Here is a 17,006-nt window from a genome sequence, read left to right on the forward strand (position 1 = left end):
AGGTTGGCATGTTGTAGATATATAAATTAATTAGTCTCCATATATATATATATATATCTAGGTTATATCTTCAAATTTGTTGTTGCAGACGAAAAATACCTACAACATTCAAAACTTCAGTTAATTGTTTAAGAAAAACACAGATATGACCAAAAAAATAAATATAGAGATAATTAATAGAATAATCTTATCTACATATATATTTATTAAAATAATCGTTATAGAAATGTTCTTTTGTTCAATTACAAAAAGAAGAAAAATATTTATTTCGTTTTATAAATTAAAATATTTATTAATATTCTCTAAATCTCGCATGGTTATTGAACTACAACTGTAAAATACAATTACAAAAAGAAGTAAAATCTTTTGACGACCACCTACAAAATGATACGACGGAGACACACAAAGCGAGTTCAACTATTAACATTAAGCTCAGATTATTGAACCAAACTAGAATAACTCAAATAAGATATGTTTTCGATTCGGCAATAAAATTTGATTCGAGATATTTTAGACCAACTAATTTACTATCCGACAACTGAGTTTGGGGTAAAAACCCGTAATTTATTAAAAACATTGAAATAAATAAAATCATTTGATATTTCTATTTTCTCATTGTTCATTAATTGTAACATGAAAGCTCATAATCTTCATTTTATAGACTCAAATCAAATGCTCTTTCAAACTAACCCAACAATGTAGTAAAAAAAAAAAAAAAACCAACCCAAAATTGGAAATCATACCATGTTTTAGATAGTCAAAAACAAGGCTAAAGAACGGAAAAATCCAAAAAAAAGAAGAAGTTATTTATGAAAAAAAAAGATAGACCGACGTTAATGGAAAGAAGAAAAGACCCAAACATGTGGCCTATATACCCATGGGACTTATACATGATTAAGATTGGCATATACATCAATGTTTTTCTTGGTAAAACATATACATCAATGTTATGCCATCAACATTAAATTATTTTAAATAGAATTTTTTAAAATATATGATATTAATTTCTTCTAAGCTAAGTGAAAAAAATATCAAAGCAGCCGTACAGTTACAGAATCAAACAAGAACTTGACAGCGTAAGAAGACATAACTCATCATACTTTCTTTTTTTTTCAAACAAAAACTACATTTACATATTTACGTAATTTTCATTATTATTATAAAAAATTTCTAGGCTCATAAGATTTTTAGGATAAAAGAGAAATTTGCAAAGAAGAAAACTAGTGTATTAATTTATGTATATGTTTGCATTTGAATGATAAGAAAATATCTCGCATGACTACAAATCTTTGGATATCATTATCTTACTATTTATACACTAACTTCTATATATCATTTTATCGTTTTATAGCCAAAATCAGAAATATTGCAAATCTTATTTTTTAATATGGTTTTTAATATTTGAGAGGCGGGAAATGTATGGAGAAGAATGTGTACACGTGGCGGTCTGGGGACCTTGTAACAAAAATGCAATTAAAAAGCTTTTGAAGCAAGTTAGCCATAGCCGCTTGGCGCTGTGTCGTCTTCGTCTTCTTCTTCCTTCTTCTTCTTCATCTCTCTCTTTCGTTTTCTCAGTAAGTGAAGGATTTGCAGAAGTAGATGATTGAATATCCATGGAGGTAATTTATGGTTTCTAATTTGGTTTTAATTCTTTGAAAGTTTGATTTTTTTATGTTATGAGATTTCTGGGTTTTTGATTCTCAAGTTTTTATGGATTTTAGGGTTTTCAGTAATTGCAAAACTTTATTCTGAAGATTGAGTGATTGCTTGAGATATAGGTTATCAATTTCCTTTATCCCTAATATTCCAAATCTCGAAATTTCAAATTACTTCTCTAAGTTGTTCTATGAGTTTATGATCTTAGAAAATAAATCTAGTGTTTTGATTACTCTGTTTTGCATATTTTTGATGGGTTTGTGTTACTTGTTTTGTAAGCTAAGTGATATTCATTTTTGTGGTTGAGGTCAATAGTGTATGGATTCTGGTTCTTTATGTCTCAGGGTGATTGGTTTCAGGAGGTATGGGAGATGGAGATGAGCAAAGTAAAGAGTTAGGAGGAGTTTCGTCTTCGAGTCGTCGTTGTTCTTCCGGTACTGCTGGTGCTGCAAATGCAGAAGCAAGAATGAAGTTTGCTGCTGTTGATGCTATAACAGAATTAGTGTGGTCTCCTAGCAACGGTCTAAGCTTAAGATGTGCAGATATCAGTTTCACGGGAAAGGCAAAATTACTCTCTCCTAACTTCTTTGATATAGGACTAACTAACATGGCGATTCACTCAAATAGCACAAGTATTGAAGACCAAGAAGATCACGTAGATGTCGAATTGAGAAACCGAGATCAAGTGAACCAAGCAAGTAATGAAATGAATAGACCATTTTCAGGTTGCTATATGATAAGTTATCTTTTTTGATAATGAGAGTTCTTGTGTGTTTGCAGTGATTGGTGGTTCTGTTGAGGATATGAAACCTGAAATGGTTGAGGATAAGGTTGAAACCAATGATGATATAAAGAATGAAGAAGCAGGATGTTCCAAAAGATCTTCAGGTAAAATGGTTATATCAAGTTAATAATGTTTGCGTCTCTTCCATTTATGACAACTATGGATTTTGAGTTGGTTTCTTCGTCTTTTGTGCTTGTTTTGGTTATCGAGTAGATAGTCCGAAAGCTATGGAAGGAGAAACCAGAGACTTGTTGGTTAATGAACAGTTGAGGATGGAAAGTGCTGGATCTCAAGAAGAAGGGGATAAGGCGCATAATAGAGTTGATCGTTTAGAATCAATGGATGAGAACAACCTCGCAACTCTTGCTGTTGTAGCATGTGAAGGTAAAGGGGACTATTTGCCGGAGGGTGAGGCTGGACCTAGTGGTTCCTACAGGCGTCGTGAGAAAGCAAAAGGGAAAGAGAAAGCTTTATCTGATGAAAACTTTGGTGGTGATGGTGAAGATGAGGATGAGGAGAGTTTTGGTAGTGTAGAAAGTTGCAATAGTGCGGGTTTGCTCTCAAGGGGAAAGAAAAGACCAGGCTTTGAGGAGCAGCTGATTTTTGGAAGCAAACGGCTCAAAACGTTAAATCAAGAATGTTTGGGGTCAACTTCAAAGCTCAAGCAAGATAGTTCCTTCATGAATTGGATATCAAATATGACTAAAGGAATCTGGAAAGGTAATGAAGAAGACAATTCTCCTTTTGTAGCTCTTACCACCACCTCAAATGCTAATGGTCATGGCCAAGTCAATGCCATCGTTGACCAACAACAATTGAGTCCATGCTGTGTGAAGGAAAATAGTGGATGCAGAAACACCGGTTTCCAGTCTTTTTTCCAGTCTATATATTGTCCGAAGAAACAAAGTCAAGATGTCGTCGACATGGATTTCCCGAATGATGTTAATGCTGCTCCTTTGCAGGAACTTCCCTGGATTCCTGAACATTGCGACATTTCCAAAGGGGATGACTTGTCTTCATCTGGTAATGAGATTGGTCCAGTGGCTGAACCCAACATTTCATCAGGAAAAGTTGTATTTAATCAGACAAGCAAAACACAGTCTTCAGAGAACAAACGTGAGGACAAAGAGCCAAACATCTCGTTGATGTCTCTTAGTAAGTCTAAGCCAAATGAAGAGCCAAAAACATGCGGTGAAGCTGATGGAAAGGTTAGTCCATGTTTAACCAACAGAAACTCTGGTCTTAAAAGTTTGTGGATTAGTCGGTTTTCTTCTAAAGGTTCGTTCCCTCAGAAAAAGGCAAGTGAAACGGCTAAAGAGGCCAATGCTTCAGCCTCAGACGCAGCTAAAACCCGTGATTCACGGAAAATGCTGGCAGACAAGAATGTTATAAGACCCAGTATCAGCTCGGTAGATGGGCCCGATAAACCGGACACTGTCCTTCCTATAGTTTCGTCAATGAGAATAGAGTCTTCAGAAGCAATGGCTTCTTTGTTTGCTAGAAGATTAGAAGCAATGAAAAGCATCATGCCCTCAGGTTCTTTAGCTGAGAATGCAGAGGAGGAACAGAGGGATCTAATTTGTTTCTACTGCGGTAAAAAGGGTCATTGTTTACGGGATTGTTTGGAAGTAACTGATACTGAGCTCAGAGATCTAGTACAGAACATAAGTGTGCGGAATGGAAGAGAAGAAGCGTCAAGTCTATGCATTAGATGTTTTCAGCTTAGTCACTGGGCTGCAACATGCCCGAATGCTCCCCTGTATGGTTCAGGAGCTGAAGGTAGAGCTATGAAGAACGCTTTAGCTTCTACCTCTGGCATGAAGCTGCCCATAAGTGGTTTCACAGACGTACCAAGGGCGGTCTTTGATGCTGTTCAAGTGCTTCGCCTGAGCCGCACAGACGTTCTCAAGTAAGATCTAATTCACACCTAAAAGACTGTTTCCCTTGTCACATTATGAGGCTTTAACATCTTTTGACATTTCATTTCAGATGGATAAACACCAAGAAGTCTGTATCGGGTCTCGAAGGGTTCTTCTTGCGGTTAAGGCTCGGGAAATGGGAAGAAGGGCTTGGAGGAACAGGGTATTATGTAGCTCGCATAGATGGTTGGTACACTTTCATATAAATCAATACTCAAACTCGCGTATTTCTCGAATATTTGCAACTGAAATATGTTTGTTTTAACCAGGGGACACAGAGGGACAAAGCTCAAGGAGACATTCAGAGAAAAGCTTAATTTCAGTTAAGGTTAAAGGTGTGACTTGCCTTGTTGAGTCTCAGTTTATCTCAAACCAAGACTTTCTTGAGGTATATAATAAAATTTGACCAATTATGTCAAAAGTTTTGAAATTTGCTAATTTGCTAAGTTTTCATCTGAATATTTTGCATTAATTTATCTGAGCAGGAGGAGTTAAAGGCCTGGTGGCAGAGCGCGGGGAAAAGTGCCAGAACAAGCGGCTACGACGGCATCCCGTCGGCGGAGGAACTTAGTCGGAAAATTCAGCAGAGAAAAATGTTAGGCTTTTAGGACATTTGTTCAAGTAGATAAATGTTTTTAAGTTATAGGTTTTACGATTACCCGTGTATTTTTTCGGTTGAAAAGGAGAGTGTAAATTTCTTAGTTCAGAGGGCATCGAATGTCTCAAACCATACAACAATCTAAAACTGGATGTCCAATCTATTTAGATTTGCGAGTTTTATTCGGATCTTTATGTCTCGATGACTATTTATTGTGATTGTTAAGCTTGTATAGTCTATGTGTGAAGGATCAAAGTATCATGGAAGAACAAAGTACATTGATATCAAGAGAGATATTGTGGTGTCTTGCTCATTTTTCATGAGGTATGTTTGATAGAAGTTGATATTTGTCCTAAATGAACTAATCTGTTTTGACATCATATTTATGTTTGGTGTTTTATATCAAAACATATTTTGGATTTAGTGTGCAATGGTCATTGTTGTTTGGCATACAGCTTGCACAATATTGTTTTTAAAGTGTCACCAAATTGAAAATTGGTTCACTCACATGAGCAATCGCTTTAGAAATTTTAGTGCAAGCTGAGACAAAGTATGATGGTTTGGTGCTATAGGAGTTTGTCTTGTAATGCTTGTCAGTGTTGCCTTGACATGAAGTAAAGTAGATGAGGTAAGCCTATTGAAATACCGATCATAATTTATCAAAAATCATGAATATTTTGTAGAGCTAGATAAGTACACTAGATCACTATTCACTACCACTTAATTATTTGCTTGGATAGTTCATAGTTGTATTAGCCTGAACTTTGCAGTAATTAAAAATTCATCAAATCGACCTTCAAACTTTTGAGAATTAGACTTAATAAATTCTGGAAAATGATACATTGTTGGGTTATCTAGCTATTTTTTTTATTTAATATGTTTATTTTCTCTTGGCCTTATTTTCCAAATATATGGGCCCAAATATATTAAAAAATAAAGAGAACATAAAGAAAATATTTTTAGGGTTACAGGATGCGCTACCTATTTATTTGGTGCTTAAGTTAAGTTGTTTGTCTTTTGCGCATACATTGTTTTATTTTGAGGCTTTGTGGATTTTTTAGGGTTTCATCGATCCAACAATGGTCAGTTCCAATCTTTGTGGATATGGAACCAGAGGTTGTTGCGGCTGGAATTGTGAAAAAGAGAACCTTCAAAAAGTTTTCTTTCAGAGGAGTCGATCTCGATGCGCTTCTCGACATGTCCATCGAAGATCTTGTCAAACATTTCAGTTCCCGTATTCGCAGAAGGTTACCTTCTTTCTTTGAACCAAACAAAAGCTTTTGTCTAATTGGTTTTGTGAGACTGATGATGTGTTTTGTTGTCTTTAAAGGTTTTCTAGAGGATTGACCAGAAAACCTATGGCTTTGATTAAGAAATTGCGCAAAGCGGTAAAATCAAAATTTCTCACATCACTAATTAAATGTTACGTTTGTTGAACAACATATTCAATTGTCCAAATCTAGGAATTGTGTATCTTGTATGTTTATATGTCTCATTAAGTTGAGCGATTTTGATGGTTTATTTTATGGCTAATAGAATCGTGTTATCCCTCTTAGTTAAAAGATTATCAGCATGTTTTTATATTCTATGCATTAGTCTTGTGTGACTAATTCAGATAATCTATACCCGGTTTTCGATAATGTTACTTTGGTATTTCATTCTCTATGCAAATATGCATTCTTCCCTATGCAACTTTGCGTTCGATTTTTGTGACCAAATGGCTTTAAACAATAAAGATTATGTCTTAGAATGTCTTGAGTGCGACTATACATAATGTCATTTTTTTTATAACTCAGATAATCTATACCCCACTTTTGTGCTATTGTCCTTATTATGTATCCATATATAGAATAATGTGCTGTTTCTCTGCAACCAAATGGTTTTAAAATACTAAAGAGTCAATGATTTTTGTGTCTTTGAGCAGAAAATGGAGGCACCAGCTGGTGAGAAGCCAGCATCAGTGAGAACACACTTGAGGAACATGATCATTGTGCCTGAAATGATTGGAAGCATCATTGGTGTGTACAACGGAAAGACTTTTAACCAAGTCGAGATCAAGCCGGAGATGATTGGACATTACTTGGCTGAGTTCTCAATCTCATACAAACCGGTAAAGCACGGTAGGCCTGGTGTTGGTGCTACCAATTCCTCCAGGTTTATCCCTCTCAAGTGAAGAAGCTACTTATCTCCATATCTATCTTCTTAGATGACTTTGATCTCATTTTTAAGTCTTAATTTCGATAATTATTTTGATGACTTTCTGTTTAACTCCACCAGGAGGGTTTAGATTTGAGTACTGTGTTAAATTATCTTATTTTGCTCCTCATTCATTTTACCAAATTTAAAGTTTTCAAATATTTGATAAATATGCAAAAAGTTTTGGTTGAAGGAGCTGTTTTCTTGTTTAGTTCCTTCTTGTTTTGACTCGGTAGGTGAAAGTTTATTATCCATTTTTGTATTTCCTATGACAAATCTATGGTCTTTTTTGGCGATTTCATAAGTAATTAAATAATGAACCACATGGTGAACAAGTGTATTTGCTAATAAGATAGTACTAGTTCACAATTATTAAGATTGTAACGCACAAATATATTAATCCCTATGTTCCTAGTTATTTAATGTTTTGAGTTGTTTACTTGTTCCAGCAACGTATTAAGTTGAAGAATAACATTGTATGTTTAAAAACTCTTACTATAGAGTGTACGTAGTAAATAGTATTGAATAATAAATAATAATAGCCAAAGTATTGAACTTTCCAATTTCTATTTTTCAAAATAAACTTTAATTGGGATAGGTTTTTATGCTGGTTTTAATCAAATTTTATGGTATTTTTTATTGATAAAATGCATTACATATTTACCAAATTATCTATCACACAATTTGCAAATTTTGGCACTATATATGGTTATATACTTGATAAATTTTCTATTATATTCTATCAATATTATTTTCTTAGTTTTATTTTTCAAACCTCAAAACTCAAAACTCAAAAGTAGTGTGCCCCATTATTTTTCTTTATGTGTGTCAATAAAGCAATGACCAGTTAATTTAAGTATTTAACTATATACAAATTTAAATACAAAAGAAAATTAATGACAGAAAGTCAACAGAATTAGTAGTCTTTGTAAAAGGAAGCTTCTGGGAGAAAGAGAAGTTTCCATTCAGTTTCCTGGAGTCTTCTTTCCACTCTCTTTTCAACCTCCTCTCCTCTAATCTGCCAAAAAGTTAACTTTAAATTTAATATCATCACACTAATACAGATCTAACTACTTAATTAAAAAAACATACAACCATCTACTTTTTTTTTGCTACTAACACAAAACAACCTACCTATTATTACCTTTATGTACTTGTCAAGTTGTCATAACCAAAGAGAAACCAAAACCGGATTCAACCAATTCGAATCGAATTAAATATGTACCTGAGTCTCGATGGTCATGGTCGCAGAAAACTCTTGAGGAGAGAAATTGGCATGGACTGTTTTCAGTTTTGTTCCCATTGATTTAAGATAATGAAGCGCTTCAAGCATTGAATCTAGTCCAGACAAAGGTTCTTTTAGATTAACCCTAACCTTTGTTTCACTCATTTCATCATGACCATCCTTTGCTGATTTTTCCTCAATCACTTTAATTCTTCTCACTAGTTCTTTCTTTAATCTTTGTAATTTCGCAATCTCATCCACGGCTTTTTCGACAATCGAATTTTTGTCATTCTGAAATAAAATGAGAATATAAGGAGAAATGATGGTCTTGAAACTTGTTTCGATATCAATCTATGATGTTCTTTAAACTTGTTTCTATATCAAAATCCTTAAGTAAAAGAAAATAGTGATAAAAGAAAAGATTCCAGTGCAAAAACTTACAAACATTTTATACAAATGATTGTAGTTGGAAATTTATCATACTCAAAACTTTATATTATACCTTACTCAATATAAATTTATAGATATTTAAGATAAGCTTCTAAAACCAGATCAATGCATGTAATTAAGCATACAAACATCAAAGATCAGTGAACAGACATAGTAGTCGAAATTCTGAAAATTTAGTATCCATGAATCTAATCCATTTCTACCGAATATCTAATTTTGTGTGCCATTTTGAACTGTAAAAATTCGGATTTTTGTTAGAACTACTATGATTTTCTTTCCAAGTCATTAAGAAAAATAAAGTTCGTTTCAAGTTTAATATTACACAAATAATCAAGGTACCTTAGTGGCAAATGGTAGTAGAGAATGGAGAGCTAAGTAACTCTGTTTTTGTTTCTCTCTTCTCGTCCTTTCTTTCAACATATGTCGCCGGCTTCTTTCCTTCTCTGGAGCCACCGTATTTTTCTTCTCCTCCCAATTCTTTCTCAGAAGATTGACCATTCTCTTCTTCACGTTCACCTTCGAAGAAGATATCTTCGGCGACATCATCCTCAGTTCCGTGTCCTTCATATATGACCTAAAGGCGCTTCTGATAGGTACACTGACGCTTCTATCACCCGAGATGTCGGCCACGATTAGATCCCAGAAGTTGTTTTCTTCTTGACAACTCAAACCTAGAAAAAAGTTATCCATCTTTCTCTCTTAGTGTGTTTGACAATCTTGATTTGTGTGATTTTTGATGTTGTCTTTTGTGTGGTGTGTCTATATACCTATTATGATTTAATCACGTGTGGTTTTGTTGATTTAACACACGTGAAACATATTGAGAACGTGGTCAATGAATAGTTTTCTCAGCTTCTTGGTTAGATGAAGTGACGTATATAGGAGAAAACCAGAGACAGTCAAATGATGTATCAAAGGTGAACTCTAGAGAAAGTCAAGTGACGTGTCTTGGCAACAAAATTTAGACATTACGTGACGCGTAAAAGCTATAACTATTTGTTTGTTTGTTTTCAAATTAACCAATTTTCTTTTTGAAGTTAAAGTACAAAATCTCCTTTGTGAGTTCAAAAAACACAACACCGTGGAGAAAAGAAAAGAGCCGGCCCTATACCGTTTTATCAAACCTTAGGGTTTAATAATAATAATTAAGTTCATCAGTCATCACAAGTGGAATTTGTGCGTGTGTGTGTGTGGCATTAGTTTATTCTTCGTCTAATTATTGTAACACATTAGTCATTGAGATTTTCTTTCCACGTATCCTAACTCTTGGGTGGGAAATTTCCTCGTGTGAATGACTTGACTAAAAATATTGACCAACTTCGATTATTTTATTTTCTGATAAGAGATTTTATCTTTACTACACTCGGATAATTGACCACTTCGATGGAAAATTCTTGCTTCTTCAACTTCTTTTTCTTTTACACTACCAACTTCGATTCTAGAAAACGATCTTTTTTAGTATAAATAACGAATTAAGTGATACTCAATTTAATGGGCTTGGGCTTTCTTAACTTCTCATGAATCAGTTTGACTTTCTCCTCTTTTCCCAACGAATTTAGGATTTTCAGAAGTTTCTAGAATCCAGAGCAACAATGGTGGCGAATCAAGTAATCTCCGGCGTTAAAGAAACCGCACAACCAATCACCAGCGCCGCTAGTCCATCGCCGACGCCACCACACGCGTCACACAAAACCTCACACATTTCCGAATCAATTTATCATCCTCTACTTCCTCCTAACCTTCTCTTTAATCACACATCACATCGCGGTTCTAGCATTCATCGCCGTTGGTTTAGCTTGGTACAATGTTACTTTCTCTACTTCGAATCGCTAGTGTTCGGAATTGCACAATTGAATTGGTTCACAATTTTAAAACCGGTTAACCAAATCATACATTTCAAAAAAAAAGCTGACACTGTAAACATATGATTACTAAACCGGTTTTCATGAGTCTAACCGAATGGACCGGCTATATGTACTCTTTTTCAGCTGACACTGAACACTGCTTCGATACGGCGAGTAAACTGTAAACATATAGCCGATCCTAAACATGTAACTGGTAACTTTCATGTACATAGTAGTAATGTAAGAAATTCGAAGACACAAAGACCTATTTACATCAAATGATTCTACATATACTCAGTGTTATTTTCCAAGTAAAGAGTCAAAATTCAAAGCATAGACTTCATTTTTTTCAGCGGGCTTCGGCTTCACTCTATTATCCTAATCATCTCCTGCAATAAGGACCCCCACAGGTTCATAACCATGCTCAAACAAAACATCTTATAAACTTGAGCAAAATCATGTCCTTTTTTCTTTTCTTAACCTTTCTTTTGGAAGCAAGACTCTGGCTTTTCTTTTCTTTCTTTTCACGGGCGCATTGACCGCACCAGTCTCGGAATTCGTTGTCATAAGTTTGCATCTCTCTGAACAAAGAGCTGCAAATGGAAATGCAGAAGAAAAGGTGTTTTAGTTGTGATCTGAAATCCTGAGGCAAGCTTCATGATTGCTTACTTTATGCACCAAAGAATCATATTGGCCCGACTACAAGATGTTATGGCGGCTTTTGCACCATGGCTGTGGCAGCCAAGGTGAAGTATAGCTTGACCCGGTTCATGACAGTACTCAAAAATTTCCTGTTTCAGTGAGAAATAATTGGTTCCTTTATTAGCTAACCATTTTGCCATTTACTGAATATAGGAACGTAAGAGGACTCACATACCTCTGGCTTTGGACCTGCTTTCAAATGTTTATTGCATCGTGTGCCTGTGAATAATATTTCCCCTCCCTCACTTTGTTTACTCAAACAAACATTCAATGTAATGTCTGAATTTTCCACATGAAAGCCTGCAGATTTAAAAGATCACTGCACCAGATTAAAGAATTCACTCTGGTTTTCTCAAGTAATATCAGAAAATCAAAAGGGACTCACCTAATTCAGCATCCCTATCTTCACAATTTTCAATAACGAATCCATGTTGAGTGTCAAACATTGTTCCACACACTTGAGGGAAGAATACTGCAAAACAACATAGTGAAGTTTAATGTTACTTTTTAAAAGTCTTTCTAATGCATTTTTAAGTAATATATACGCCTTGCCTTTGCAAATAGGAAAGATAAAATCCTCCACGAGTGGCTTAAGCATGATATCCATGCCAAAGTCGTCAAGCACAACACCATATTTACTCTTATTGTTTGGTTTCCTGATCATCAATTTTGCCTCATGAAGCCACTTTCTCATATTCTCTACCTGATTAATCAAACAAAGAGGTAAGAGCAGGGCAGAGAATAAGTGGCAAGATGATGTGTTTGTTACTATTACCTCAACAAGCAATTTCTGAAAGAAGTCAGGCTGAAACATTTTAAAGACGTAAACACCAGGAAACGGTTCAAACATTATACGTCTGAAGCTTTCCTCGGTGTTTTCTCTGACCGCCTTGCGGAAACACGGAAGCAATAACGATTCGGGATCAAGTTTATACAACTCCCTGAAACGTGGCTGCAGAAAAAGGAAACATTTCAAAACTATTTGCATCAAGAAAACAATCTAAGTGACGAGCTAAAGTCTCCTCACCTGATAATTGGACATTATCCACTCCCTATAGTTCTTGAACCGTATAGCCTGGAACATTAAACAGACATGAAACTATTCTGAGAAATTGTGGGATTGATTCTATGTGTTCATCTAATGAGATATGATCTCATATCAATCATCATAATGTACATTAAACGTAATTGATTCTAATTGTATCTCTTTAGGAAACTAGATACGCTCCTGTAGCTATATAATCATGTAATAGCTTTTGTGAATAAATCATCAGAAACTTCTGTTCACATCGATCTCTCTAATTGTTCATCATCACAAGATAAACCTAAAGATCACTATCGTAATTTCTTATTACCGATTTCAATTTTAGAGATTGAGATCAAAAAGAAAGAGCAATTACTTTGGCACATTCTTCGCGGGAAATGTACTTGTGCAAAATGTCTGACATGAATTTGGCCTTCTCTTCTCTATTCGCCGTGAGTATTTCCGGCGGTAAGTACCTCTCTAGGGATCTTAATACGGAAGAGCTAAATTCAAGTTCCAGATCTTCGTAGTTATCAGAATTGTGCTCGTTGTTAGGAAGAAGACTCAGCCTCGGGATAGCCATCTTTGTTGTCGCCGCTGCAGTAGTAGTCACCGGTGGTTGATGATCTCTACCTCCGACAGTTCTGTCACCGTCCACCGTCACCTCTTGCCGATCACTTCGAAAGATCAAAATCGAAGTTTCTTTAACCTCTCGATTTGGGGATTCTGGAATTTGGGGTTTCCGTTAAATTTCACCAATTTATTTCCCACCGAGAATTTATTGGCTTTTTCTGTTATCGGCGCGTTTTCGAACACGCGATATGGCGTTGTGGATTATCGGCCCATTATAACGGCCCAAAAAAGCAAAAATGCTTCGAATCGGTTACTTAAAAAATTTCGGTACTTTCCGGTTAAGATCCCTTTCAATATTTCCCGGTTACTAGCAACCAAGAACATGATGGAGAATTACTGTATTTTTGTGGCTGGTTTGCGCTAAAACAATTTCAGAAAAGTGAATATAAAAGTTACAAGAATTGTATAAGGAGATGTCTCAGTCTCATAGGTGTGTATAGTTTCCTAATGCTTTCACTTATAGTTCACGTATCAACGGGTTTTGCCTGAGTTTGGAAACTTTCTTTTATCCCATTGGACAATTACAGTAGTGTTCACAAAGATCAAAACCTTTCTGTATAACAAATCAGGTCCAAACCAAATCATACATTTAGAATTTCCATATCAATCTATAAGATTCAGAAAACCTGACAATATAAGGTGTAGATAATGACTAAATACCAATATTAATTGTTTGTATAACCCAATTAGTCAAAACCATTACCTGTACCGATTAAAATCCAAACCAATTTTACAGGTTTGCTGCCACATTTCCTAGCCTTTCACTGCCAGAGATTGCAAATCTTCTAGGAAATCTTGAAGACTCATATCATCAGTGAGAACAATATCTGAACCACCGGTATGATCTGTTTTCTGAGTTACTGAAGGATTGAGCTTGGCAAGAAGAAACCGAGCTTGACTACCGTGCTGGTCACACCGTACAATCCGTGGCATTGGAATCCGATCAGTTACTAACTGCGCTGCATCGATTTCCGGTGCTTCCAGAAGGTTCCGGAAAGTCTCGTGGGATGGATCTTTATGATACTCAAGTTTCCTCCATTGGGCGATTTTTGATCCATGGTGGATAACCACGTAGAAGTATGAATCAAATAGCAAAATTACGTCTGGAGTCACTGACCGGATATCGAGGAGGACTGGAACCGGTGGTCCGTCGAATGAATACCGGAGAAGCGTTGGTTGAATCATGATGATTGAGTTTACCACTCCTTCCCGGTTTAACATTAACCGGAAGAAACCGGTTTCATCCGGGGAATTGTTGAAGACGTCAAGAAACTGTGATCTTCGTAGATAGAACATGAACTGAGGATAAAGGGAGAAGTTTGGAGTCAACCTGAAAGAAGATGGATCTTCTTGAATATAATCTCCAAACCGTGAAGCAAACCGGATTAAACCGTTATCTAACCACGTAATAACGTCTCTAGCGTGACACTCCTCTGCTCGGTTAATTGCAAGCCGCGCCATAACTGACGCAGCTGTTTCTTGATCAAAACTTGACGAGATTTCTGGCGATTTACCAGCAACCCATCTCCTAGCAACCGTTGTAACCCGTTTCCTCATTGCTCCATTTCCATACCGATACCGAGTAATGAACTGAATGAAGAACGCAGAACCTGGCTGCGGTTTTCGATTCTGTTCGTTGCTCACATGAAAGAAGAATGAAACACAAGTCTTATTCGTGACAGTGCTCGTTTTCCACATATATGTTCCGCCTTCACCGATCTCTGTTTCGCTCACTATATCGTTCTTCTGTCTTAGCGACACAACCGGACCAAGTGCGCCGCAGATTCTCATATCCTTAGTCGTCACAACTTCCAAAGACACATCAAAGTACATACTCAGGTTCCCATCTGCATCGCGGATGAATATATGTCTCAGACATTTTTTGAATTGCTCGGATTCAAATGTCTCTCCCAGTAAGAGAAATCCACCAGACATTTCCACTGCGTATCTCAGTTCCGCTGCTCCAACTTGGTCAAGAGAGCAAGCGAACACATCGAGAACAACGGACGAATCACAGAGCCTCTTCGCTAGTTTCTTGTAAAACCCGCAAGATTTATCGTAATAAGACACGTGACCAGTGATAATATCCCTGTGAGTTCTGATCGAATTACTTAAATCAGAGTCCACGATGATCCCAGGGCCTCTTGTAGCAGGCCCCGATGTGAAAACCATAATCCGAGAACCAGTGGTTACAGAACATCCCTCGAGCAGTCCTAATGCTGTTGAGATCGCAGCACCAGTTGACCTATGAGGCCGATGACCTGGTTTGACATCAACCAAGGGAATGATTTCTTCAAACGCAGATGTTAAGTTAAACTCACATTCCACCAACGGAAGCAAGAAACTTTGCTTTCGAATCGCTGACATCTTTCCATGATGAAACTGCTTAGAATATCCAAGTCCGAGAAATTGTTGTATCTGATGAAAATTTTCCCATGAAAAAGAAAGAAACTTAGTCAAATTCAATACAGCTAAGAAGAACAATCTATTGACACCAACAATCATGATGCAGGACACTAAAAAATGAAGAAGCCTAAAAAGAGTACTTGTTTCAAATCACAGCAATCAACTAACTACACATGAAGAATTCAACTCACTTAAAGTCATCAAACTATATGATTCAACACAATCCTCAAAATGAACACAAGGATTTGCATCTAACTATTCTTAAGCATTTGCATCTAACTAATCAAATCGCACCATCTGTGCAAGAAAGAAGCTAAAACGTTCAAGGGTTTTTACCTGGTCTGGAGAAAGGTCACGTTCACCATGAAAGACAACAACTTTAGAGCATTCAGAGAAACCCAAATCATAAACCCTAACCATAGAATCAAAAGTAATCAAAGCCACCAAGCAATTCTCAGGCAACTGTTCAATAACAAACAAAACATCACTCCGCACAGCTCTTAACTCATCCTCAACCATAGAAGCATCAACAACAAACACAAACGCAGGTCCAAGCTCACTAATCACACCACCACCACCTCCAACAGTAGAAGAAGCAAGAGAAGAAAAAGACGAATTCGAAGGCATTGATCTAACCCCTTGATTAAACCCATTACTCCAACTCGCAGCAGCCGTCGGAGTCGTCGTATTTGAACCCGATTGACGCGACGGTAGCGGAGAGTATTCAACGGCGCTATAAGTCGGAAAAAGCTCCGCCGGGAGATTAGTTTCAGTGATTCCGGAGTAAGAACGAGGGAAAAGGTTTTTGTGAAAACAAAAGGGACAAGACCAGATTCGAGATTGGTAATCAACACGAGCGTAAGGGTTTAACACAGCTCCACAACGAGAACAAATCAATGGATCATAAGGAATCGTTGGAAGCTCAGAGAAGTGCATCAATGGAGTATACATGATACTTAATGGAACAACGAGAGATTCGCAATCGGATTTTGTAGTTGGCCATGAGTTCCATGACCATCTTAATCCTTCGATCGCTTCTAGCTCTAAGAAATCCATAACTAGATCTTCGATTTCACTGATTGGGGATTTTCAAATCCGTTTTCATGGATCTGAAAGTGTTGTTGAAGATTCTCAGATCAAGTTTGATTTGGTTTCTCGGGGAAGTGAGAATCGGAGTAGAGGGTATCGCCGGAGTTTGTAGATTTTTTTCCGGCCGGCGAAGGATTAGAAAACATTCTTTGATATATATACACTTTCGGAGTCTGTCCATGAGAAGTAGATTCGGTTTTATCTAAAAAAAGCTACAGTAAGATTTGGGTTCTGTAAATTTTTATTAACTTATCAATAAATATTATTAATTTATAAAGACATTTGGCTACTTTTATAATTTATCAAACATTTCATTTATCATAAAAGAATATTTGCCGTTATAATCAATATATTTGAATAACCAATTACAAATAAAACTATTATTATTGTTTACTAATAAAACAAAATTTTGGTTTTTATAGTTGTATTGAAGACAAAAGAAGGTGAAAAGGACTCTACTAAAAATTTACAATTGTTTTG

General features: G+C 36.2%; 5 protein-coding genes and 1 long non-coding RNA gene across 14 annotated transcripts; 3 read left to right on the forward strand and 3 right to left on the reverse strand.

Annotated features, from left to right (window-relative positions):
* Positions 1-1,419: 1,419 nt before the first annotated feature.
* Positions 1,420-5,365, forward strand: TZP (zinc knuckle (CCHC-type) family protein). 4 transcript variants are annotated; one of them, NM_001344492.1, is made up of 7 exons: positions 1,489-1,619; positions 1,722-2,354; positions 2,437-2,544; positions 2,654-4,349; positions 4,430-4,545; positions 4,629-4,747; positions 4,845-5,365. In NM_001344492.1, exons 2-7 carry the CDS (start codon positions 2,021-2,023, stop codon positions 4,965-4,967), a joined length of 2,496 nt encoding a protein of 831 aa, NP_001330183.1. In that variant the 5' UTR covers positions 1,489-1,619; positions 1,722-2,020; the 3' UTR covers positions 4,968-5,365. The 4 variants fall into 4 exon arrangements, with proteins under 4 accessions (NP_001330182.1, NP_001330183.1, NP_199176.1 ...); NM_123729.3 differs by having other exon boundaries at positions 2,001-2,354; NM_001344493.1 differs by having other exon boundaries at positions 2,016-2,354.
* A 696-nt stretch (positions 5,366-6,061) lies between these two features.
* AT5G43640 (Ribosomal protein S19 family protein) lies at positions 6,062-7,259 on the forward strand (the record flags this gene model as incomplete). The annotated part of the gene is made up of 3 exons (NM_123730.2): positions 6,062-6,204; positions 6,288-6,345; positions 6,882-7,259. The coding sequence occupies 3 exons, from the start codon at positions 6,062-6,064 to the stop codon at positions 7,128-7,130; spliced, it is 450 nt and encodes a 149-aa protein (NP_199177.1). The 3' UTR covers positions 7,131-7,259.
* Positions 7,260-7,889: 630 nt separating this feature from the next.
* On the reverse strand, positions 7,890-9,556 carry BHLH92 (basic helix-loop-helix (bHLH) DNA-binding superfamily protein). 2 transcript variants are annotated; one of them, NM_123731.5, is made up of 3 exons: positions 9,168-9,556; positions 8,379-8,669; positions 7,890-8,171 (listed from the first exon to the last, which is right to left on the reverse strand). In NM_123731.5, exons 1-3 carry the CDS (start codon positions 9,516-9,518, stop codon positions 8,070-8,072), a joined length of 744 nt encoding a protein of 247 aa, NP_199178.1. In that variant the 5' UTR covers positions 9,519-9,556; the 3' UTR covers positions 7,890-8,069. The 2 variants fall into 2 exon arrangements, with proteins under 2 accessions (NP_199178.1, NP_001330517.1); NM_001344494.1 differs by having other exon boundaries at positions 7,890-8,669.
* Positions 9,557-10,357: 801 nt separating this feature from the next.
* AT5G06535 lies at positions 10,358-10,631 on the forward strand. Its single transcript, NR_142926.1, has one exon. It is a non-coding gene; the product is annotated as an other RNA (long non-coding RNA).
* A 98-nt stretch (positions 10,632-10,729) lies between these two features.
* Positions 10,730-13,355, reverse strand: AT5G43660 (2-oxoglutarate (2OG) and Fe(II)-dependent oxygenase superfamily protein; the record flags this gene model as incomplete). Of its 5 annotated transcripts, NM_001344497.1 has the most annotated exons (10): positions 10,842-11,061; positions 11,154-11,265; positions 11,342-11,463; positions 11,550-11,674; positions 11,760-11,846; positions 11,927-12,077; positions 12,150-12,326; positions 12,402-12,449; positions 12,775-13,075; positions 13,303-13,355. In NM_001344497.1, the coding sequence occupies 10 exons, from the start codon at positions 13,353-13,355 to the stop codon at positions 11,038-11,040; spliced, it is 1,200 nt and encodes a 399-aa protein (NP_001331776.1). The 5 variants fall into 5 exon arrangements, with proteins under 5 accessions (NP_001331777.1, NP_001331778.1, NP_001331776.1 ...); NM_001344495.1 differs by lacking the exon at positions 13,303-13,355 and having other exon boundaries at positions 10,730-11,061; positions 12,775-13,152; NM_123732.2 differs by lacking the exon at positions 10,842-11,061 and having other exon boundaries at positions 11,097-11,265.
* Positions 13,356-13,482: 127 nt separating this feature from the next.
* Positions 13,483-16,750, reverse strand: AT5G43670 (Sec23/Sec24 protein transport family protein). Its single transcript, NM_123733.2, has 2 exons — positions 15,774-16,750; positions 13,483-15,449 (listed from the first exon to the last, which is right to left on the reverse strand). Exons 1-2 carry the CDS (start codon positions 16,491-16,493, stop codon positions 13,785-13,787), a joined length of 2,385 nt encoding a protein of 794 aa, NP_568626.1. The 5' UTR covers positions 16,494-16,750; the 3' UTR covers positions 13,483-13,784.
* Between the last annotated feature and the right edge of the window lie 256 nt (positions 16,751-17,006).

The sequence above is a fragment of the Arabidopsis thaliana genome, chromosome 5 (assembly GCF_000001735.4).
Source record: "Arabidopsis thaliana chromosome 5, partial sequence".
Lineage (NCBI taxonomy): Eukaryota > Viridiplantae > Streptophyta > Magnoliopsida > Brassicales > Brassicaceae > Arabidopsis > Arabidopsis thaliana.

Coding starts and splice junctions, on each gene's coding strand:
- TZP (NM_001344491.1), top strand. CDS start 2,021: ATGGGAGATGGAGATGAGCAAAGTAAAGAGTTAGGAGGAGTTTCGTCT. Junction 4,350..4,429: donor AGCCGCACAGACGTTCTCAA/GTAAGATCTAAT, acceptor ATTTCATTTCAG/ATGGATAAACACCAAGAAGT. Junction 4,546..4,628: donor TTATGTAGCTCGCATAGATG/GTTGGTACACTT, acceptor TGTTTTAACCAG/GGGACACAGAGGGACAAAGC.
- BHLH92 (NM_123731.5), bottom strand. CDS start 9,518: ATGGATAACTTTTTTCTAGGTTTGAGTTGTCAAGAAGAAAACAACTTC. Junction 8,670..9,167: donor TACTACCATTTGCCACTAAG/GTACCTTGATTA, acceptor ATTTTATTTCAG/AATGACAAAAATTCGATTGT. Junction 8,172..8,378: donor CCATGACCATCGAGACTCAG/GTACATATTTAA, acceptor ACTTTTTGGCAG/ATTAGAGGAGAGGAGGTTGA.
- AT5G43670 (NM_123733.2), bottom strand. CDS start 16,493: ATGGATTTCTTAGAGCTAGAAGCGATCGAAGGATTAAGATGGTCATGG. Junction 15,450..15,773: donor GTGACCTTTCTCCAGACCAG/GTAAAAACCCTT, acceptor AATTTTCATCAG/ATACAACAATTTCTCGGACT.